General features: G+C 40.0%; 1 protein-coding gene across 2 annotated transcripts in view; it reads left to right on the top strand.

Moving 5' to 3' along the window:
- Positions 1–16,039, top strand: part of LOC139696678 (uncharacterized) — a 31,466-nt gene extending 15,427 nt beyond the window's left edge. The window contains exons 5-7 of one of the 2 annotated variants that reach the window (XM_071595507.1): positions 3,386–3,752; positions 7,224–7,324; positions 13,281–16,039. In XM_071595507.1, coding sequence (XP_071451608.1) covers positions 3,386–3,752; positions 7,224–7,324; positions 13,281–13,562 — 750 coding nt within the window. In that variant the 3' untranslated portion in view covers positions 13,563–16,039. Of the gene's footprint in view, positions 1–3,385; positions 3,753–7,223; positions 7,394–13,280 lie in introns of both variants that reach the window. The other variant, XM_071595505.1, reaches the window with a different exon arrangement.
- The last annotated feature ends 401 nt before the right edge of the window (positions 16,040–16,440 follow it).

Below are 16,440 nucleotides of genomic sequence, written 5' to 3'. Positions count from 1 at the left end.
AGATTTGGAGGTAGGAATGAAAGTGGGCGGGGAATTCGTAAAATCAGTTAGGTTTGCTGATGACCAAGCTTTAGTTTGTCAGTCAGCCAAGGGGCTGCAAGCATTGCTTAGTGAATTGGAAATTCAGTGCGACAGGTATGGGATGAGAATCAATATTAATAAAACAAAGGTTATGCGATTTTCTAGAAAGAAAAAGGCCAAGCTTAACATTAAAATAGGAGGGCAAAAGCTAGAGCAGGTAGAACAGTTTACGTATCTCGGTAGTGTTTTGGACCAACACGGTCAAAGTAGTAGGGACGTAAGGAGAAGAATTGCGCTAGGCAAAGAGGCTTTCACAAGGAGGAGGGAGTTGATGACAGGGACTTTGAGTAAGGATGTTAAGAAAAGACTCGTAAAAACTTTGATATGGAGCGTAGCTATGTACGGAGCGGAAACGTGGTCATTGAAGCAGGAGGATAGACGTAGATTGGAGGCTTTTGAAATGTGGGTGTGGAGAAGAATGGAGAAGGTGAAATGGACAGAGAAGAAAACAAATGAGGAAGTACTTGGTATGGTGGGCGAAGAGAGGGGTTTGTTGGAAGAAATCCTATGGAGGCAGGAAAAGTGGATGAAGGGGGTGTTGACCGGCAGTGGGATGTTGAAGACTGTGATAGAGGGTAGAATGTTGGGCAAAAGAGGAAAGGGAAGGAACAGGATAGGGTTGTTGGACGGGATGATGGGAGGAAGGAAGTACTCAGAGATGAAGAGGGACCTGATATAGAGTAGGATGATTGATTTTGTGTTTTGTTAGGAGTAATAAAATATTTGTTTGGTAGTTGTGTCAGTCCAAAAACCTACCTTAACAGGTAGATTACTTAAAAAAAAAAATATATATATATATATATATATACATACATTACATATACTAATGCATATACCTATACACCCACATACATACATACACACACACACAGGGTGCGTTCCAAAAGTAATGCAATTATATATTTTAAAGCAATTTATAGAAAAGATTTGCACAAACACTTAAATTTCTTCAAAGCACTGTCCTTAGGCCACGACACATTTTTTCCAGTTACTCTGCCATGACCGGTATGTGCCCTGGAAGGCATCTTCGGGTACCTCTCGCAAGGTCTTTGTCAAGACCGATTGGATCTTTTTTTAGGGACAAAAACAGGTTCCTTTTGGGGCTGCCTTAATGCGAGGGGACAAAAAGAAGTCTGCTAGGGTGATGCCAGGGCTAGAGGGGGGGTGGGGTGGCATTGGTACCTGGTGTTTTGCCTGGAACTCGCAGGCTAGTGGCATGATGTGGCAAACAACTTAAACACCAGCTTGGCGCACACTTTCTGCATCGCTAAATCTTCAGTAACCATGCGAAACACAACAGTAGATGACAAGTTCACTTGATTTCCACATTTTTCGGGCTGCGTCCGCGTATGTCGTTTAAATGTACAACAGTTTCGCCAGCTATCCTGCTGGCGTCCTCAGGTCAAGGATGAAAAGAAGCTTGTTGTCCCGTCTTATATAGGAAAAATCCGGCGCCAATACCGGGAAATTTCTTGGCCAATCAGGGAACGTCCTCATATTTGCGCGGAATTATTCGTTTCCACGCACTGTGGAGTGGATATCCATCCTCTCTGTTAAAATTTTTTGGCCTTTTAACGATTTCAATGGCCTCTCTGATTATTCTCTGGAAGTATTTTCCTTCTTTCGCTATTATTTTAGCATCGTCGAAGAGAATAGTGTCCAGGTTCACTCCAGGCGTGCTCAGCGATGGCCGATGCTCTAAACTGTTTGGCCTTGGTTGCCCTCTGGTGTTCACTCATGCGTGTTTTCAGCGCTCTGCACGTTTCACCGATGTACCATTTGCCACAGGAGCATGGCACTTGGTACACGCCTTCTGATATTAACGGTGAAATTCCATCCTTGGGTCCGGGTAGGGTGTCAGCTATCTTGGTGACGCAGTTGAATCTGGTCACCACATCATGTTTCCTTAAAGCCCTCGCGATTCTTTCCGAAGTCCCTGCGATGAAGGGGATGGTGACGTAAGCCTTCGGACGTGGTCTGGAGTCTTCCTCTCTGTCAGGAACAGCGGTGGTTTGTGACAGAGAGGAAGACTCCAGACCACGTCCGAAGGCTTACGTCACCATCCCCTTCATCGCAGGGACTTCGGAAAGAATCGCGAGGGCTTTAAGGAAACATGATGTGGTGACCAGATTCAACTGCGTCACCAAGATAGCTGACACCCTACCCGGACCCAAGGATGGAATTTCACCGTTAATATCAGAAGGCGTGTACCAAGTGCCATGCTCCTGTGGCAAATGGTACATCGGTGAAACGTGCAGAGCGCTGAAAACACGCATGAGTGAACACCAGAGGGCAACCAAGGCCAAACAGTTTAGAGCATCGGCCATCGCTGAGCACGCCTGGAGTGAACCTGGACACTCTATTCTCTTCGACGATGCTAAAATAATAGCGAAAGAAGGAAAATACTTCCAGAGAATAATCAGAGAGGCCATTGAAATCGTTAAAAGGCCAAAAAATTTTAACAGAGAGGATGGATATCCACTCCACAGTGCGTGGAAACAAATAATTCCGCGCAAATATGAGGACGTTCCCTGATTGGCCAAGAAATTTCCCGGTATTGGCGCCGGATTTTTCCTATATAAGACGGGACAACAAGCTTCTTTTCATCCTTGACCTGAGGACGCCAGCAGGATAGCTGGCGAAACTGTTGTACATTTAAACGACATACGCGGACGCAGCCCGAAAAATGTGGAAATCACCTACTCATCGCCGCGGAAACCTTCGAACGGACAAGTTCACTTCATTGGCAACCATCTTGATACTCAATCGACGGTCAGAGTCCAACATTTGTCGAACACGAGCCACATTTTTATCAGTTTATCTGTTTTCGGCTACCGGAGTTTTTCATTTTAGCAAGCCTTTTCTTAGCATTCTTACTCAAGGGGGATTGGGATGGTGAGGTGGCTAACGTACAGGCTTCCCACCAAGAGGACCCCGGTCCAAATCCTAGAGATAACGAATATTTTTCTGTGGTATACTGATCCCTACTTGAGGTCAAAGTGAATCATATAGTGTGCTTTGGAAATATTAGAGGTACCTCATACCTGCTGTGAATTATGTTCCTAGCAAGGAAAGGAGGGAAAAAAATTATGTGTAGTGAATGACTTGCGTGTTGTGCCAGCAAGGACTGCTTTGGTATAGCACACCTTTGGTTTCATTCTACTGTGCAATTGGCAGGGGTGTTATATTCCAATTAATTGTTTTTGAACGACTTTCCCGGTCATTGGTACAATGGCTGAACTGCCTTGTGATGCATGCTATATACGAAAACTGACCGCAATGTTCCGTCTCTCTTGTCTCTCAGATGAAGAGCATAATGGAGAGCATTGAGGCCGCAAAAAAGGAGATGGTGGAGGAAGCAGAAGGGTCATTGATCACTCCAAAGGTGACGCCAGCAAACAGCGTGGGTGGAACGAGTACAACAAAGGCTGTAAATGTGCAGGAGAGCACCAAGGAAGAGGTGCCTCAGAGGGGCCCAGGGTTTGACATTGAGGATGAGGGGCTGATTAGTGGGTTCGAAGACGCCAAGTACACCAAGGAGGAGGAAGAGGAGCTGGAGAGGCTTTGGTGGTCAGAGGATTCGGAGGATACAGAGGATGATCTGATGCCCGTGCCTGGCCCAAATGGTGTCCTGTTGCCCAGCAATGATGGCGAGGGTGATGACAAAGGAGGTTGGTTTATTAAGCGGCAGGAATGGTGTTTATTGGTGATCTGCGTGGTTCATTTGTTCCTGAAGCTTTGCATGCTGGGTGAACAATCATTTGAGGAAGGACATTCCATTCCAAAAAGGAAGAGAACATTCCTCTAAATGCATTCAATTTTCAACCAGTTTTGATTTGGCATGTCATTCACTTGACTTATTCTATAAATTAATGCAAATACTCCCTCTTTTCACTGCATATATTCTTTTCTGAACACTTTCTCTTCTCATGTTTCTCCCTCTTATGCTTATTTTTACCAGCTGTCATTTCCCTTTCATAGTTTCTCATTCACTAATCGCATAGTCATTTCAACCTTTTACCCTACCAACTATTGCCTGCCAACCCGTACACCTCCGTTTAAAACCCAATGAAAATTCTTTTTCATTATCTATTGAACTCCTTCTATATTATTTTTTCACGATTTCATATCCCATTATCTACTAATTCTTTTGAGTCATACCTTTATTTGAAAACATTCTCTTTTCAAATGCAGCAAATAATACAGGTTCTTGCAGTCTTTTTATTATAATGTAAGTTATTTTGTTATTTTTCCATCTCTCTCAATTTTGGTGACTTTTCCTTCCACTTTCCACCTATCTGCTTGAATGCTACTGAATGATGGCATCTCCCACCCTTTTTCTCTTCCAGTATCTTATTCAATAAAAGTTAATGTAGTATCTTTTAAGGGTAGGTGACTTGGTGTTTCTAAATTATGGACATTCCCTGACAGCGATTATATTAGGTGCATATTACATGAACTTTCTTTTGTTTGTCCTATAGTATTTCCTCCCAGTGCTTCTTCCTTTCTTCCTGTCTTCATTCCATCCATAAGACCAAGTCTTCTCCTACCTCCCCACTTGCTTACTTCCTTAGCTTTCTTACTTAACGTTCTCCCTTTGGTTGTGGCCTCCTTTTCCTGCCATCTGTAGATTTCACACAGCAACTTCCTCTCTTTCCCCAACTCCAACCCTTCCCTTTAGTCTAACTCTTTGCTCAACTAATTTCCTCCATATTTGCATGGCAAAATTTGCCAATCTCTGCTTGTGTTCTCTCCCTTGGAACCCATTGTATTCAACAAGATTTATTTTGACATTCGCCAAAATAATTGTTCAAAATAACTCCTTAATGCAATTTGTTGTCTCAGGCGTAACTTTGTGAGATTTACATAACATATTGAAATGTAATGAAATAATTAACTTTGTAATTCCACACACTTTATTTAAAAACACGACCGAGGTTTCAACGTTGACCTGATGATGACGTCCTACATCGAAACCTGGGTCGTGTTTTTAAATAAAGTGTGTGGAATTACAAAGTCAATTATTTCATTACATTTCAACTCCTTAATGCAAGTATGCACCCTAGTTTATCATTACTAAGTACATATTGTTGCATTATGTGAAGGTCCTCTTGGGATGACCACAACACAAATGAATAGTGGAAAGGATAAAGTTAGCTTCTTACGGCCTTTTCTAAGACTGACTGTTTTAAAAAATATTTCTTAAGGCCAGCAGAGGTTTTTTACACCATCGTAAAAGAAAAAAGCAGGGGATATTGAGATTGGTGTGGTGATTTATGGGGAAAGTTAATCCCTTGCGTGTGATCAGGAGGTGATATTTGGGAACTTACAAATACACACACAGTCACTCTGCTTAGCCCAAAGTGGTTCACGGGAAAGTGTGTCCCTCTCCTCGGGAATGGATTTGAGCTACCTTAACCCTCACGTGTAACTGGGAAGGAACCGAATAGGTATGCGAAGAAATTAATCCAGATGCCAGGAACCAACTTCGGGGGAATAATACACACACACTCTCACTCACTTAGGTGTTACAAAGAAGCAATACCGAAACTCAGGAATATAAAGTGGACAAAACACTGGATGACATGATGGTGTTGGGAAAACCAAAAATGGTAGGGAATGAAAGCCTTTCAGTCAAAAGAAAGAGACTAATGGAAAGTAAAGAAGGAAGGCAAATTAATACGTACAAACTAAGGGAACTGCAATAGTGTGAATGGTGTGATATGCATATTTCGACCACTAGGTGGTCCTTTTAGTGCTCTGAAGGAGAAAAACCACTGCTTCACAAGGTTCAAGTGTCAATGAGGGCGTCTTAGTATTTTGAAAGTGTGTCTGATTACTGGCGAGGGGCTAACTGCTCCCGTGAATCACCACACCCATCTCAACATCCCCCTCCCTTCTTTTTTTCTTCCTTTTACAATGGTGTAAAAAACCTCTCTGGCTGATGGAAACATTATCAAATGAAAAATGCACATTATTTTTATGAGTCACTCTCCTGGTGGCTAAATGGATGGAGGAGTATGCATCCCTTTCATCGTTCCCTTTTAATATTTTCTGGGGGATATCGCGATGGTTCGTAGGCTAGTGTACAGGTGTCTCACCCATAGGGCCCAGGTTCGAATCCCGAAGGTATTAGATTTTTTTAGTGGCATCCCATTCCCTACTTGAGGTGCTTTGTGGAGAGTACTTGCAGTGAGTACAACATCCGTCAGATGGGACGTTAATCTGTGGATCCCTTGGTGCCTTTTGACAAAAGTATGCTGATGCTGACGCCGGGTTTCTCTCCGCTCTTCCTTTCCCATCCATCCCTTGTGGCGCAAATGACCTTAGCTGTCGATTGCCTCCCCTAAAATGCCAGATGCCAGAACTAGCCGACTCAAGGACTCCTTCTTCCCACGGACAATACAGGATAGCAACTGCAGGGTTATAGATAGCAAAAATTCCACTTTTCACCCTCAGCGTCTAAAAAATAATTAGTTCTACTTAAATGCATGCTCTTCCACTAACCTTATGTGTTTTGTTATAATAACCCATTCTTTCCGAATGACCTCATTCGTGTTCTGTTCATCTGTTTTTAAGTTTCCCTTTCAATCCCTCGTCCCTCTTGGCGGGGGGAAATTCCTGCTACCTGCAACGTTGGGTCGCATTCCCTGCCTTTTACAGACTCTTTGGGGGTAGAGTGTTTCGTGGTGCATTTTCATGTGGTGTTTCAATTTCTTGCTTGTTGCGTCCTGGCTTCCGTGTTGTAGGATGGCTTTCGTGCTGCATCATGGGGTGCAGTTTTTTAGTTGTTTTGCGATATATGAGTTTGCATGAGTATTGGATGGAGGGATTTTTGCATGAGTGTGTGCGCTGCTGTGGGTGTAATTTTCCGTGTTGTTTTTTTGCATGTGGTATTTTTCCTTTTTACGGTTGGTGACCTAACACCCCCCGCCACACGCCCTTGCGGCAGCTTGCGGGGTATTATGTAGATGTAGATGTAAAAACTACAACTACTGTTACTTATTATTTCCTCGTTTATACTTGATGTTCTGAAAACATCAGCCACTTGTCCCAGAAATGCATTTTAGGGTATGATGTGTACTTCACAAAACGGGTCATTGTTCCTGAAATAGTTTTGTGGGTTGCTCTGCCATTTGTAGGCAAGGAGGAGGAGGTGGGCAAAAGCAGTCAGTCATTGGAGAAGGCAAATCAAGGTGGCCGGTTGGATTTTGGAGGACTCCAACCGCAGCCGGAGATGGTGGTAAGTCTGCAAACTGGTGGTGGTAGTGGAGGCCAATCATCAGAGATAATGGGCCAGGAGGTGCACAAGGTAAGAAGAGAGGTGATGTCTGCTTTTGGGAGTGATGAGTCTCTTTTGCGGAGATGGGGGTAAACCCACTCCAGAATATATATGTTCATGAAATCCATACGTTGGCACAAATGGTAGTGGATAGAAATCCAAGTGACCCAGTGTGCATTATCCCTTTCTGTAAGCATGCTTAAGTCTGTTTCATGTTTCTGAATCACTTCAGAGCACTTTGGGCATTCCAGCCAATTCAAGCTTCAAATTGCTTTGGAGATTTATCTGTGAGCATCTTAATGAACATAATTTTCCCATGTTGAGAGCTCCTAGTGGTGTACCGCAGGTGGGGGAGTATTCTGATCCAATGCAATGCGGTGAAACCTCTCTCTTACAAATCAGTAATCAAGAAAGACCTCCATGGAATGATCTCTCATGTCCTAGTCCCAACCCTTCGGCATATAAAGTGCTTGCAGAACACCTCTCTACAGTGAATCTCTTAAACTATAAAACCTCAGTGGTAATAGCTCTAGAGATGAACTGCGACATGTAATTCACTTCGTTACTCACAAATTTTTACATAAATAATCTTAAACATTCACTTTTTTTCCACTGCATCAGTGTTATAAATTAATTTCTGCAGTACTGAGCCAAGTGAATGTACTGTGGCTACGTTTCCAAACTGCCAAACACAGGATATTTTAAATTAAGAGGCCAATTTCCACCCGTCTCTTCAGTGGTAAGGGAAGCAGTCTCTTTGACCAAATAAGAAAAAGAACTTCATTTTTAGAATGAATGAGTGGTAATGGCCTTTTGAAATTAAACAGCGGAGTGCAAGAATTCACTGTGTACTCTCTAGTCATACCTTCAGATGCAGTTGCAAAGTGCCAGGTTGTTATAAGTTATTATAATTCAACTCGTTTTTGGTTGTCACCGAAGCATACTACCTTGATCAAAAAGTTCCCGGAATAACCACCGTGTGACGCTCCCATCGTTCCGATTTGAGTTCTGTTTTTTTTGTTAAATTGGTACATCTGTTGTTGATATTCCCTTTAAATCTTAGTGTCATAACTTGACATTTGCAAAAGTTACGTAGCCAAGAGTACATCTATCTCTGTGTGTGTTGGCGATTTTTTACAATTGCAGAAATGGATTTAAATTTGCAACAACGAACTTGTATTAAATTTTGCGTAAAAAACGGATTTAGTGGCGCACGGACGTTGGAAATGTTGGAAAAGTGTTTCGGCAACGATTCTCTAAAAAAAACGGTCGTTTACCAGTGGCACGAGCGGTTCAGAAGTGGTCGTGAGTCAATCGAAGATGATGAACGCAGTGGCAGACCATCGACATCGAAAGTCGGTGAAAAAATTGATAAAGTAACAGAAATGTTGGTCAATAACCGCAAATTAACCATCAGAGAAATAGCGGAGGACTTGAACATTGCCTATGGATCCGCCCAAGACATTGTGGTTAATGATTTGGGTTTCCGTCGTGTAGCAGCAAAATTGGTGCCAAAAGACCTCAATTTCATGCCAAAAAGAGACCGTGTTGACGTCGCAAAAGACATGATTTGCGAGGCTGAATCCGATCCCACATTCATCAAAAGGATCATTACTGGAGACGAGACGTGGGTTTATGAGTACGACACGCAATCCAGACATCAGGCAAGTGAATGGCGTTCACCAAATGAGCCGAGACCAAAAAAACCACGTCGTTTTCAGTCAAAAAAGAAGGCAATGCTGACGGTTTTCATGGATTACAACGGTGTAGTGCATCATGAATTTTTGCCAGAAGGCCAGACAGTAAACAAAGAGTATTATTTGGGCGTTATGAGACGTTTGCGTGAAGCAATTCGCCGAAAGAGACCAGAAATGTGGGCAGAAAAGTCGTGGATTTTGCACCATGATAACGCACCGTCGCACAGTGCTATCATTATTCGTAATTTTTTGACGAAAAATGCAACAAATACCATCCAACAGCCACCGAATTCACCTGATTTGGCTCCCTGTGACTTCTTTCTGTTCAATCGAGTTAAAAAACCATTACGGGGAACGCGTTTTAGCAGCCGAGAGGAAGTAATGGAAAAATCGCAGGAAGCACTGATGGACATACCGAAAACCGAATATAAAAAATGTTTCGAGGATTGGATCAAGCGCTGGCATAAGTGTGTTGCAGTCGATGGGGATTACTTTGAAGGGGACAATATAGATTTAGATGAATAAACTTGTATTTTTAATTTTCTGAATAAATTCCGGGAAATTTTTGATCAAGGTAGTATGTCTGTGGTGGTAAGCACAACCCAATTTTTCCTCAGGCTGGATCCGTGGCTGGTAAAATTTGTTCGACTTTTTATTGTCCTTATTTTAGTTAATATTACTTAAGGGTGTTAAAAGCGGTGACTACCTGGAATGTTATGTTTTTAAATAAAGAAAATTCTACCGCAGTGTTCATTTTGGTTTTGTATAAAAAAGTGGCCAGAAATGGCCTGAATATACTCAACCTACATTGGGCAAGTTGGGTAGCTGGTGACAAACTGAGCTGCTTGACGTTTCTCCCGTTTAAACCTCCTTGCCAAATTGGCAACAATTTTGAGGATACTTAGTGGAAGTCCATTTGTAAAGCACAAAGAATCAAAGACTTTGCGTTTCAGCAGGATAGAAATTATTGTTTTTGACTAGTTTTGCTAGGCTGTGGCATCATGTAGCAGTATAGTTGATGCTTCAGTGTAGAAAAATTAGTTGGCAGTGATAAATTATTTACTGTAGAAATGTTAAGTCTTTGATTTTTTTCTTCGTGCTTTACTGCACCAATGGGCTCAGAGCCACCAGGCAAAAACTTCTGCAGACTGATTATTATTGGTAAGGGTGGTCCACTGGCCAAAGAAGGCTTTTGATAGATTCCATGTATCGCTGATAGCACTGCTGCATTCCTAAGCTCCTCCTAACCCAATAATTGATGAATAATTTAATACTTGTGCAGAATATTTTTCAAATCCACGGTTATACTTCCTGTCTCCCTTCATTTCATCCAACATGCCCATATTCTCCTGCAGCCTTGACCTCTTCTGCAAAACATTTTACCCTCTACCACGGTCCTCAAGCAGTCCATTGGTACTCTGTATTCCCTGCATCTTTGTTTCCAGGGTGGGTATTTGATGGACCCTCACATTGCACAGTAAGGATATTCCTAGTAATTACCTGAAAAGACAAAATATCCATGAATTCCTTTCTATGTTTTACAGTCTTTCATTCCATAGCTGTGCTTATTTTTCTCCCATTGGCCATATCTTTGTGCCGTCGGAGTATTGAGGTTTACTATTTGAAAGGAATGCAGGAGTGCAGCCAGGATTTAATTTTAAGCTTTGTAGATTTTGAGAAGGCATTTTATAGAATAAACTGAGGAACATTAATGATTGATTTTGTAATTAGATGGAAATAGATTGGAGGGATAGACAAGTTAGTCAATATTTATTATGCACCACTCCCACTGCAGCGGTGTGGATAGACGATGAAGGGTCATGATGGGCAGTGATCGGCTAAGGGAAATTGACGGGGAATCAATTATCACGCTTTCCTTTTCAAGAATAATAAAATATACCTGCAGAGGCAATGTATGGTAAACGAGGTTTGTGAATGGCTGTAGTGAAAGTAGACTGTAGAAATAAATTAGTTGTAGAAGGTGGGGAACTCTTCAAATCAGTACAATTTTCAGAAGATCAAGCGTTTATTAGCCAGTTAACCAAAGGGTTACCACATTGCAGACTCAGTGTGATAGGTATGATGTGAGTATTTATCTGTTGAAGGTCATGAGAGAGACTGTAATTAGAGAGACTCCGATAAGCATTAAGATTAGAGGATATAAATTAATATATGCAGATAATTTCAGCTATTTAGAAATGTTGTAGGGATTAGGAGGATGGTTTCAAAAATACCGAAGGAACATTTCCCAAGAGGCAGGAGTTGTTAATGGTCACCTTAGGGAAGGACGTCATGAAAAGGCTTGTGAAAAATAAAATGTGAAGCAAAGTCAATGTATGACTCAGAAGCTTAGTTTTCTAGAGTGAAGGATGAGTGTGGATTGGAGGCATCTGAGCCCTGAAATGTTTAGAAGGACCAAATCAAATATATCATACTAACGGAATTTCATACTTCTTTCACCTTAGATTACTTAGAGATAGACCTGTGTGTCTTCTTATGACTTGAAAAATGTGTATTTCAAAATATAAAAAACATTATCACTTATTACATAGCTAAAAACTAATATCAAAATCGTGTGTCTAAGTATGAACATAATTCATGTCAAAAGTCACTCATCGGATAAAGATATACTTTTTAATCCATAATACTATCATTTGATTTTTTTGAAAACCAGATTTTTTTAAATTCATTGTGTTTTCAAATGCCAGCGTCATTGGCATTAAAAAAAGACTAGCTAAAGTTATCCAGCAATTTGGGAAGGTAGAAGTTATTCACCCTGATGTCATATCACTAGAAATATTCTGTGGCTTGCTGGAAATACCGTTAACTACTGTTCCGTTTCTCACCTTGGACCCATCCAGGATTAAACCTGAAATGGTACCCAACTCTCTAGCCCATGTTTTCATTGACCAGATAGAACCTTAAATTGGAGTATTCTGATCTCTTTTCTGTTTTAAACAGATGCCATCCCCACGTAAAAATAATGCTTACCATATGCAGATGCTTCCATTCTGTTTTAAGTTTACTTTTCTCAGGCATAGGTGTTAACTCATCACAATTTTTTATGAGAGCTATGAGTTACCCCTGGTACCAACACCTTGTGAGAACTGCATTTTCACCCCTTACCAAACTTACTTTGATTTTGCCATTTTTAAAATAATCTTCAGTTGAGGTCCTTATTGCATATTTTATGAATTTACTATTTCACCATAGCAAGTGATCCTCATAGAGAGAGGTTGATGCTTGCAGATTCTTGCAAAATTCATTTGGTGTGGGGATTTATAAGAACATGGGTACCCACTGAGGGGGCCAGCTGGAAGTTGAGGAAAACAAATAAATGTAGACATTCCTGGAATTTGTTAATTGCAGCAAAGTCTTGGGGGGGGGGGGGCACTTGAAATTCTAAGAGGTCAGGGGGTTATAAAGTAGTAAGGTGTTGTGCTGCATTCTCTTAATGATCCAACCCTTTGAAAGGAGAGGGAATGGGAGAAATGAGGTTAAGACAGTCTTTGCTTGTGTTTGTGTCAGTGGGAAATCATAAATACGGTTTTGGGGCAGATTTTGAGAGAAACAGCCATTGAGAAAATGGTTTCAGAATTGCCGCCAAAAATGTTGTTTCATGTAACCCAAGAAATCTACTGAGATTTATTATCTGAGGGAAAAAAAACTCCTTTTTGTTAACTGTTGTTTTTTTTTGTAAAACAAATGAATGTGTATTGAAAATTGCTTGAATTGCGCATTGACTATAGGAGTCACAAAAGGCAGTGTACACTCAATATGTGAACTCTATTTCATGTGATGTTTTATATTTTAGTTTCTGCTTCCCATAACTCTGCCATGTTCCCAATACTTGAGTAAGTTATCGATTATCATCTGCCGCGGTTAGTTACATTCTTTTTTCCTTACCAACTATCTTTGGTAAGCCATAATGATAGAAAATACATCTAATAAGAATATCTCACTTCTTTTGCCCTTTGATGAGCCTATTGATTAATTGATCAACTTTTCTGTTTAATGTTTATCATGCTCGTGCAGCATAACATTTCCACCCTCCTCACATCTTCTCTTTTCTTCTCGTGGTATTCTCCATGTTTCAGTACAATTAAAAAAGCATGCTCAAAACACATGTGTAATGTTTTTTCCTTGAAATTTTGGGAAATAAACCTGAATTGTTATGTACAAGAGTGCACTTGATGTGATATGTGTGATTTTCAATGCAGGGCAAGAAGCAAGGGATACTAATGGTGGTGTTGATGGAACTGAGCAGGTTCCTGATGGAGAAGGGGTTGTCAGGAACGGTGGCTGATGCATGTGGCATATCGGCTGACTTTGTTTCCCGCCTCGATAAAGCATTGGAAGGGAGCTTGAGTGATGGCAAAGCAGACACACAACCTTTGACGCAGTCCATTGGCACGCAAACCGATGCCTACCCTATTATTTCTCAGGAACATGCTCTCCTGATTTCACAATTTTTGAAAATTTATAATGCCCCAAAAAATTGATGTCTACATTTAATCAAGCATACTATTATGACACTGTGTTCATTAGCAATTTAATTTTATGAAGCATGAAGAAAATCATTGCATTTATCTTCCTTTGGTCATTTGATATTGCTTTGCACTTAACCTTGTATATTATGCGAGGCATACATTATTTTGAGATCAAGCCAATCCTAAAAGATAACCCTTTAAGCTTGCAATATAATAGTTTCATAAAACATTCTTTCTTTAATTAGCTTTGCTTAGCGTATCGTCCTGCTTCGTAATAATGTGGCATGGAGGGAGACTGGATGTGCCACAAAATTATCAGTGCCCATGAATAATTCAGTTAAAAATGGTGAGAACTCTATCATAACATATGTCACTTATATAGCAAATATGATATGTAAAATCCAGGTAACTGACTGCTCTTCCATGGTCTATGGTATGATAGATAAAAAGCATTTATCTATGCTGTTTGCAGCTGTGGGTAAGTTTCCAAAAATGTGACAACATCTAGATTTGATTTCAAATAAGTCATTACTAAAATGAATTCGGAAAAGAACCAACGTGCACTTTTCTTAAATACTCTTATTAAATTCAGATTTCTTTGGAAGAATGTTCCTGAAACTTTGACTCTTTTTACTTTCATTATAGCTGATTGTTAATTGAGAGCATACACTTACCAGCAGGATAATAATATGCCTCCATGTATCTATGTAGTTCAAGAGCTTTCAATATCCATCAGATGAATGGAGCAAAAGGAGTCATACTTGATTTAATTTGGGGCTTGTTTTGTTAACCTTAACTCTAATCTTCAATTCATTTGTCATCTGCTAATCCAAGCATAATTATGTATTCTATTATTTGAAGCAAAGACGTTTTTCCTTTTTTGTGCAAAAGCTTGAGAGAGAAGAATGACAATATGAATTTTGATTCATGCTCAATTTGAGTCATTGTGCGTACTTGCCTCATTATCAAAACAGAAAAAGACATTGTTAAATTTGAAAATCATATTGCAATCTCACCTGGTCAAGGTGAGGTTGTTTTCCCCTTAAATTAGGAAGTCTTATAAATTTTAATTTTACGTTACAACTTGAAACTGTGAAAATTTTCTCATTGTATATGTTATGATAGGGTGCTCAGATGATATGGCTGTGAACATTTGCTTTGTGATTGCTTTCTCATGGCCAAAAGAAATGAAAACATTTTATCAGTCGATGCAGCATTATTCCAGATTCTTGTGCCATTCCTGTGCCTTATAAATCTTATTCTTTGTGTCCTGTATTTTTTTATTGCTAAGATTGACTGAAGAGAGAACATTTTTCATAAGTAATTTTGTAATGAAATTGAACTGACTTCATAAAATCTTTATTTTTGTTCAAGGTATGTAAGAGGTGTATATAAAAGTAAATTTCAGTGAAATGGGGTCCCTTTTGATGTTATTCTGCCAATCACTGGTATTTCAGTTTTTTTTAATGTAAAAAAAATCATTTGTATATGTCATGAAATGTGGTAATTCTCGCACCAAATTCGTGTGTGGTGATATGGGAAGAAGTCAGAATTATATGTAATCAAATGAGACATTTTACTAAGCATAGCCTTGAATTGAGTGATTGATTACTTAAATGAGTGAGTTGACTATATGATAAGTGATTATTGACTAACATTTTAATAGATACTCAGCAGAAGTGTTAGAATTATATGAGTGTCTGCTCTAGTGAAAAAGCTTTGTGATTGAATTTCATATTCAACTTGAATCGTGGGGACATGATGGAGTCTATTGTTCAGCAAAGTCATTTGCCTGGCAGGTGGTTATGTACCTCGTTTGTGATCTCGACTGGCCCAGGGGCAGGTTGTCTATTATGTGCCTTCGGGCAGTGCTTTTGGCCCTGTCTGATGGTGGACACCTTGTCATGGGTCTCACTATCAGTCAAAAGTAAAAGGAGTGGACAAATATTTTTGTTACTTAAAAAAATTATTATGCTCTCATAAAAATGTTTAGTTCCAACTTGTCAAATGATTTATTGTTATGGTGTGAGATGAGTGTGATAGAATTTCATGGATCCTCTTTATAATTGGGTAAAAAGTCCTTAATTCTTGTACTTAAATTTCACCATGCATAATTGACTGTTTATCAGGAATTGGTGCACTTGCCTGTCAAGTACTTAAGAGTCTGACATTACAACAATTACTGGGAATAATCCCTCATTGCAGGGACTATGTTAATCAAGAACATGTTCATGATTTTAAATAATATAATTCAAGTTGTGAAATTTTGAATTTATGGCCTCAGAGTAATCCTAATGTGGCAGCTACCTATCATTTATTCCCATGGCAGTTATTGCATCATTAATTCTATATTAAACCTAAATCTGACAATTTTGAATGTTTATTTTAGGACTTTCTTTGCATTTCTGTGTATGACAACTGTATTTACAGGCTCATATTTTTGATTATAGTAAACCTATCGATGCATCCAGATAAATAAAATCTTTCTTATTTTATATTATTTTTAATTATCAATAATAAAGGATGTAGGAAATCATGAAAATCAGACATTAATGATGGTATTATGTTAAAGGACAGACCGCAGGCCTCCTTAATTTGTGTCAGGTAAGCCAACAGCATGATGGTCCTCTGTTCCAGATTGAGGGAAAGCTGGGAGAGGTGATAGCCAAAAAATACCTTATTGAGGAGCTTGCATGGAGTGGACGTGAGCCTGCCAATCTCAAGTCATGCCGCAAGTGAGTCAAATTGCGATGAACTCATTTGGGCAAGGATACTCTTGGTGGTGTGAGGTTTGTTTGGACCATCATGTGTGTGTGAGTCATCTCTTTCAACAAAACTTGAGAGAGAATGGCTGCATTATGCATAAAAGACACCGCCTGCCAAAGCACTT

This window comes from Hetaerina americana, unplaced genomic scaffold (assembly GCF_022747635.1).
Source record: "Hetaerina americana unplaced genomic scaffold, ioHetAmer1.1.p SCAF_7, whole genome shotgun sequence".
NCBI lineage: Eukaryota > Metazoa > Arthropoda > Insecta > Odonata > Calopterygidae > Hetaerina > Hetaerina americana.
Note: the sequence above shows the minus strand (reverse complement) of the source record. Positions and strands in the feature narration are given on the sequence as shown.